The sequence below is a fragment of the Chironomus tepperi genome, unplaced genomic scaffold (assembly GCF_022539635.2).
Source record: "Chironomus tepperi strain 1889 unplaced genomic scaffold, CSIRO-AGI_Ctep_v1 contig_170, whole genome shotgun sequence".
Taxonomy (NCBI): domain Eukaryota; kingdom Metazoa; phylum Arthropoda; class Insecta; order Diptera; family Chironomidae; genus Chironomus; species Chironomus tepperi.
Window position 1 is genome coordinate 341044 of NW_027226292.1, and position 7239 is coordinate 348282.

General features: G+C 32.7%; 1 protein-coding gene and 1 long non-coding RNA gene across 2 annotated transcripts; both read right to left on the reverse strand.

Moving 5' to 3' along the window:
- Positions 1 to 867: 867 nt before the first annotated feature.
- Positions 868 to 1787, reverse strand: LOC139088698 (uncharacterized). Its single transcript, XR_011544248.1, has 2 exons — positions 1384 to 1787; positions 868 to 1320 (listed from the first exon to the last, which is right to left on the reverse strand). It is a non-coding gene; the product is annotated as an uncharacterized lncRNA (long non-coding RNA).
- A 140-nt stretch (positions 1788 to 1927) lies between these two features.
- LOC139088675 (gustatory receptor for sugar taste 64a-like) lies at positions 1928 to 6082 on the reverse strand. Its single transcript, XM_070637931.1, has 4 exons — positions 5963 to 6082; positions 5684 to 5769; positions 2094 to 2331; positions 1928 to 2032 (listed from the first exon to the last, which is right to left on the reverse strand). The coding sequence occupies exons 1-4, from the start codon at positions 6080 to 6082 to the stop codon at positions 1967 to 1969; spliced, it is 510 nt and encodes a 169-aa protein (XP_070494032.1). The 3' UTR covers positions 1928 to 1966.
- Positions 6083 to 7239: the final 1157 nt, after the last annotated feature.

Here is a 7239-nt window from a genome sequence, read left to right on the forward strand (position 1 = left end):
AATTAAATCTGTTTCCATGATTTTCATTTTCAATATATTTACTAAATGCCATTGAAAATGTGAAGAAAAAAGCAATCTAGAAATGAGAAGGTTCACTATAGCAACAAACAAGCATCATTCCTTAATCTAATAGGTATTATTGAAATAAAAATGATTTTGTACTGAGATTTTTTCAGGAAGAAAATCCGCTTTTGTTTTTCTCAAAATAATAATCCGCTTAGAAAATCCATAAACAATGATGCAAATCTTTCTTATGTCTTAAATTTTAATCTTTTTCCTTTTCTGGAAAATTTAACTTTGAATTTTTAATTATATGAATACATATTGTAAATTGATATCTGAAAATCGATTTAAATAGGAGCTATTATTTTCACTAACATTTGCTCAAATGTAAAATTAATAATTCTAGGATAACATAAAAATAAGGTAACCATATCACTTCATCACTCGAGTAAAATAAATATTTTTGAATATTAATAAGAACAACTGTAATCACACAAAGATATTGTTAACCGAAACATGTGTATGTCAACAAGTTTTACCGCTGACTGATTCATATCAGAGTTTCTCTCAGTTCTCAAGTACTCTTTTTATCTTCGTTTCGGTAGATGTGCGCGCATCTGAAAACGTTTTGCTCCTTTTACTATAGATGCATTTTATCAATCGTGTTAAAATATTCGTTATCACATGTTGTGGAAATATTCAATTTTGAAATGATTTTTTTATTTTGTTTTCTTAGGTTTTTAACAAAATAATACTTTAAATATGTATTTAAATTTTGGTACTCTGTAGAAATTACTATAAACATAATAATATTGAAACTGCAAGAAAGTTCAACTGCAAATATTATGGCAACACCGAAAAAAACCTGTTTGATTTCATTTTTATTCTTTAAGTTTTTCATTCCAAACTTTTAATTATTTTAGCGGATAATTTCGAGTAGACATCATTTAATATTTATAAAATGAAATTTGTTTGGAAAATATTTCTGTCAGCGACATTTTTTGGATTGATTCTCTTACTTTATCTGGAGACAACCAGAGATTATGAAGCAGAAAGTTCAGATATTCTGAAAATTAAAGATGTTTCGGAAGATTTAGGAAAAATGTATGCGAATTTTTATGAAATCGAAAATATGTTTGGCAATTTAGTTAAATCTTTTGACAAAAATAGACAATTCATACAGAACTATAAAACACAAATTGAAAATATAAATATGAAGAATAAAATTTAATTGTTTAATGCACATTATTGAAGTGTTTTCCTTGTGTTAGTGATTTACCATAAAACCAACTTCCAAGTGATGATTGTATTCAACATCTAAAAATATAAATTATATTAACGCTATTTTAATAATTCATTACAGCGAGCAGAATTTCTTACAGCGAGAATCGTTTTTCGTCATCATCCGTATAGAGTCCGTCATCAGATATTGATAGAGTATAAAATACTTGAGTGTCTTTATCTTCGTAATAAAGAATTTCTCACTACAATTTAAAAGTGTAAATCTTTTAAATTATCTACAGCCTTATTCACGTCTTTTAATGTAGAAGAACCGAAATTTTTGACTTTATCAACTACTTTGCTTCCAGTTTCTTTAATATTATCCTCGATATTGCTGGGAGCATTTTTCAATTCATCAGTTATATCAGCAATTAATTTGTCAGGTAAACTATTTACAATAGACACAGTTATAAACATTAAAAATAATGCACAAAACTTCATATCGGAAAATTTTAAACTGTCCTGTGTGCTTTAATTTCTAGATTTTACTGAATTTTACTATCTTGTCTTCTAGCTTTTTATAAGAATATTTTGATTTCTAGACATGCTAATTAATTAATTTTACACCTTCAATATTTTTTTACATATCCAACCTCATAATCATATTATTTAAAACTAACACTTAAAATTTTTAAAATATTGACATGTATAATTAACAATTATGATAAATTCAAAGAAAAATTCACTTGTTATTGGAGCTTTTTAGTTGTAATAAAACTAACTCGTAAGTGACGATAGTTGCGAGCATCTAAAATTCATCGAACATTTTTAATGCAAATACCAATTTAGAAAATAATTTATCAACTTACTGCTAAAATAGATTTCCTAGTCAAATAGAAAAATTTCATTCCTGAAAGTGCAATAGTTTGTGATCGAGCCTCATCCAAAATTCTTTGCATCTCTATACACCATCCTTCAGGCGGAATTGATTTTATTATTACCTCGTTTTTCTTAACTTGCTTTCTTGTCTGTTTGTTTGTTTGTCTGTCGAGGTCAAATCTTGCGATCGATTTTTCGACCACTTCTACTACTCCAATCGAGCTGAAATTTTACATGCATGTGTATTCTCGATGACAATGCAATATTCAATCATTAGTTAATCACAATATAGCTTAGTTATGCTATAATTAATTAATTAAAATTAATTATACGTACGCGCTTTACGCGCTTTATGCGCTTTACGCGCTTTACGTACGTAACTTTTACGTAGCCCTTAAAAATATATTTTTTATAAAATTCCAAGCCGGTCAAGGGTTCAAGTCTCAAATTTTCCAACTTTTTTTGACGTACTTTTTCAATTCTTTTTCATACTTTTTTGATAACTTATAATGTTTTAAATTAGAATTTTCCATTTTCACACTTTTCTAAGCTATTTTGCAATTGTTTCTTAGAGTTTAATATTTTTCATCGGTGCAGCTTAGTTCTTCAAACTTTTGCCAAGCGAAGCTTGGCCTATCGGTCTAGCTTAGTCCTTCAAACTTATGCCAAGCGAAGCTTGGCCTATCGGTCTAGCTTAGTTCTTCAAACTTATGCCAAGCGAAGCTTGGCCTATCGGTCTAGCTTAGTTCTTCAAACTTATGCCAAGCGAAGCTTGGCCTATCGGTCTAGCTTAGTTCTTCAAACTTATGCCAAGCGAAGCTTGGTCTATCGGTCTAGCTTAGTTCTTCAAACTTATGCCAAGCGAAGCTTGGCCTATCGGTGTAGCTTAGTTCTTCAAACTTATGCCAAGCGAAGCTTGGTCTATCGGTCTAGCTTAGTTCTTCAAACTTATGCCAAGCGAAGCTTGGCCTATCGGTCTAGCTTAGTCCTCAAACTTATGCCAAGCGAAGCTTGGCCTATCGGTCTAGCTTAGTTCTTCAAACTTATGCCAAGCGAAGCTTGGCCTATCGGTCTAGCTTAGTTCTTCAAACTTATGCCAAGCGAAGCTTGGCCTATCGGTCTAGCTTAGTTCTTCAAACTTATGCCAAGCGAAGCTTGGTCTATCGGTCTAGCTTAGTTCTTCAAACTTATGCCAAGCGAAGCTTGGCCTATCGGTCTAGCTTAGTTCTTCAAACTTATGCCAAGCGAAGCTTGGTCTATCGGTCTAGCTTAGTTCCTCAAACTTATGCCAAGCGAAGCTTGGCCTATCGGTCTAGCTTAGTTCTTCAAACTTATGCCAAGCGAAGCTTGGCCTATCGGTCTAGCTTAGTTCTTCAAACTTATGCCAAGCGAAGCTTGGTCTATCGGTCTAGCTTAGTCCTCAAACTTATGCCAAGCGAAGCTTGGCCTATCGGTCTAGCTTAGTTCTTCAAACTTATGCCAAGCGAAGCTTGGCCTATCGGTCTAGCTTAGTTCTTCAAACTTATGCCAAGCGAAGCTTGGCCTATCGGTCTAGCTTAGTTCTTCAAACTTATGCCAAGCGAAGCTTGGTCTATCGGTCTAGCTTAGTTCTTCAAACTTATGCCAAGCGAAGCTTGGCCTATCGGTGTAGCTTAGTTCTTCAAACTTATGCCAAGCGAAGCTTGGCCTATCGGTCTAGCTTAGTTCTTCAAACTTATGCCAAGCGAAGCTTGGTCTATCGGTCTAGCTTAGTTCTTCAAACTTATGCCAAGCGAAGCTTGGTCTATCGGTCTAGCTTAGTCCCTCAAACTTATGCCAAGCGAAGCTTGGTCTATCGGTCTAGCTTTGTTATTGCCAAGCAAAGCTTGGCCTATCGGTTATGTCCTCAAAAGCCAAAAGCTTGGCCTATCGGTCTAGCTTAGTTCTTCAAACTTATGCCAAGCGAAGCTTGGCCTATCGGTCTAGCTTAGTTCTTCAAACTTATGCCAAGCGAAGCTTGGCCTATCGGTCTAGCTTAGTTCTTCAAACTTATGCCAAGCGAAGCTTGGTCTATCGGTCTAGCTTAGTTCTTCAAACTTATGCCAAGCGAAGCTTGGCCTATCGGTGTAGCTTAGTTCTTCAAACTTATGCCAAGCGAAGCTTGGCCTATCGGTCTAGCTTATTCAAACTTATGCCAAGCGAAGCTTGGCCTATCGGTCTAGCTTAGTTCTTCAAACTTATGCCAAGCGAAGCTTGGCCTATCGGTCTAGCTTAGTTCTTCAAACTTATGAAGCTTGGCCTATCGGTATAGCTTAGTTCTTCAAACTTATGCCAAGCGAAGCTTGGCCTATCGGTCTAGCTTAGTTCTTCAAACTTATGCCAAGCGAAGCTTGGCCTATCGGTATAGCTTAGTTCTTCAAACTTATGCCAAGCGAAGCTTGGCCTATCGGTAGCTTAGTTCTTCAAACTTATGCCAAGCGAAGCTTGGCCTATCGGTATAGCTTAGTTCTTCAAACTTATGCCAAGCGAAGCTTGGCCTATCGGTCTAGCTTAGTTCTTCAAACTTATGCCAAGCGAAGCTTGGCCTATCGGTCTAGCTTAGTTCTTCAAACTTATGCCAAGCGAAGCTTGGCCTATCGGTATAGCTTAGTTCTTCAAACTTATGCCAAGCGAAGCTTGGCCTATCGGTATAGCTTAGTTCTTCAAACTTATGCCAAGCGAAGCTTGGCCTATTTAGCTTAGTTCTTCAAACTTATGCCAAGCGAAGCTTGGCCTATCGGTCTAGCTTAGTTCTTCAAACTTATGAAGCTTGGCCTATCGGTCTAGCTTAGTTCTTCAAACTTATGCCAAGCGAAATCGGTCTAGCTTAGTTCTTCAAACTTATGCCAAGCGAAGCTTGGCCTATCGGTCTAGCTTAGTTCTTCAAACTTGATAAATTAAGTAATCTTTTGACTAAAAAGTTGAAAATAAAATACTTTATAAAAAAAACTTTTTAAAAAAACCTCGTTTTTCGCGTAGACTAAAAAGTAAAAAATAACTTTTATTTTGTGCTGTAGAGAAATTGGTTTGAAAGTTGAGACGACACATGAATTACAAACATGCACCTTGATCTTATCGTATAGTTCTACAACTTAAAACGAGGGCGCTTGTTAACAGAACTTCATCAAAGCTTTGCGCCCTCGTTTTAAGTTGTAGAACTATACGATAAGATCAAGGTGCATGTTTGTAATTCATGTGTCGTCTCAACTTTCAAACCAATTTCTCTACAGCACAAAATAAAAGTTATTTTTTACTTTTTAGTCTACGCGAAAAACGAGGTTTTTTTAAAAGTTTTTTTTATAAAGTATTTTTAATAGGATACCTTGAAGAATCGTGAATATTTGCTGCTAAAAACTGAGCAGTTATTGTTCGAGAAAACAGGTATATTAATGAATACCAAAAATATATTGAATTTATTTTATATGGTAATGAACTGAAAAGATAATTTTATATTTTTAATTTCCCTAAAAAGATGTAGTATGAAGAAGATTACTCAAAAATGTTCAGCAATTGATAACAAATGAAATAAAGGTTGTTTAAATTTGATAATAAGATTATAAACCGAAGATCATGATCAACCTTTTCAACTAATTCACATAGAAGTACGTAGTCTTTATGAACCTTTGTCCAAAGTTCTTCGGAAACTATCTGTAATAGATGATATACATTTATTTTAGAACGTTATACAATTTTAGAATTTATTTGCGTTTTGTTATTCACTTATTACGTTTAGTTTTAATGCAAAAAGCGAGAGAGATCAATAATTTTTTAACAGTTTAAACAAGCAAAAGAATATTTCCTGTAACAACATGAATGGGACCTAAATTGAAATTAAAATTACCTTTCCAGAAAATTTTTGAATTCTTTGATTGATTTGTTGAAATCTTGTTGATAAACCTATGCTAATTAACATAACAAATAGTTCCATATAATTCCAACCAAAAGTGAATGTCATGTTCATTAATTCATTGAAAATTCCAAAAGGTGTAGAAAAAGAAACATTTTTAAAGAGAAATCCGAATTGATTCTTGAGAAAATAGCCAACTGGATCGTCAATTGTTATATTTTCAGACTTGACATATTTGTACTGATTGTAAGCTGAGTTTACTATATACAAAGTATGCTCAATGAAGGCTAATACAATGATAATCACTGCCGTTAGTTGAATTTTAACAGACAATTTTAATTTGAATGGCTGATAAGGGTTTCGAATGAAATGCTTGTCAACTAATGTCCATTTCTTCATTAATTTTGGCCATTTTTGCGCAACATTAAGAAATATTATTGTGCATGTAACTGTGTATGAAAAAAATACAAGTCCAACTGAAAGTTATGAAAAATAAAGTAGTGCTTTATAAAATTAATTTGATTGCCTAACCAAAATTCAATGCATTAATTCCCGAATTGTAAATTTCTTTGAAGTATGTATAAGTCAAAAATGATCCATATGATATGTACAATAAAGTAGCTAAAACTCGAAATGAAATCCATTTGAATACTAATTTATCACTGTTACCACTTATACCACAAACTGGCATTAAAAAAAGAAATTGTACAAAAGTAGCGATGGGCTTAATCGCGTCATGAAAATATTCGTCAAGATCTGTTGAAAATATATTCTCATTCTCTTCCCGATACAAAAGTTTAATTTTTTTAAAATATTTTACATTATTTTTTGTCTCGAAATTCGTTGTTTTATAAATTTTTGGAACAGAAATATTCATTCTGTATTCGTCAACTGAAATAAATAAACTGATTTTGTTACAAATATTACAAAGTATATATTTTTTATAAATTACTATGTTAAATTCATATTGAACTTAAGATTATAGGAATTATAGCGTTGAGCATGATTTTTAGCACATTTCGAAGAAACTAAATAAAGTATGACTACATTAAGTATGATAATAGATCAAAGCTTTAGAGCTGGAAATCATAAACATTTTGAGCAATAAATATGAAATGTTCATTTTAAAATTTCCTGAAATAAATATGTTTTATTTTAGATTGACTTTGTTATATAGACTATCTCCAAGCTCGAAGTCGAATTAAATTTTGCATGAAGTAAAATTGTCTGCTCCACAAAAATCTGTATTAACTTTTGATAAAAATATATCA

Bases quoted from the DNA above. Each gene is read 5' to 3' on its own strand.
- LOC139088675 (XM_070637931.1), bottom strand. From the start codon at position 6,082: ATGAACATGACATTCACTTTTGGTTGGAATTATATGGAACTATTTGTT. The intron at 2,332-5,683 runs GTTTATAATCTT...ATGCATGTAAAA, and splicing joins AAGGTTGATCATGATCTTCG to TTTCAGCTCGATTGGAGTAG. The intron at 2,033-2,093 runs GTAAGTTGATAA...GATGAATTTTAG, and splicing joins CTAGGAAATCTATTTTAGCA to ATGCTCGCAACTATCGTCAC.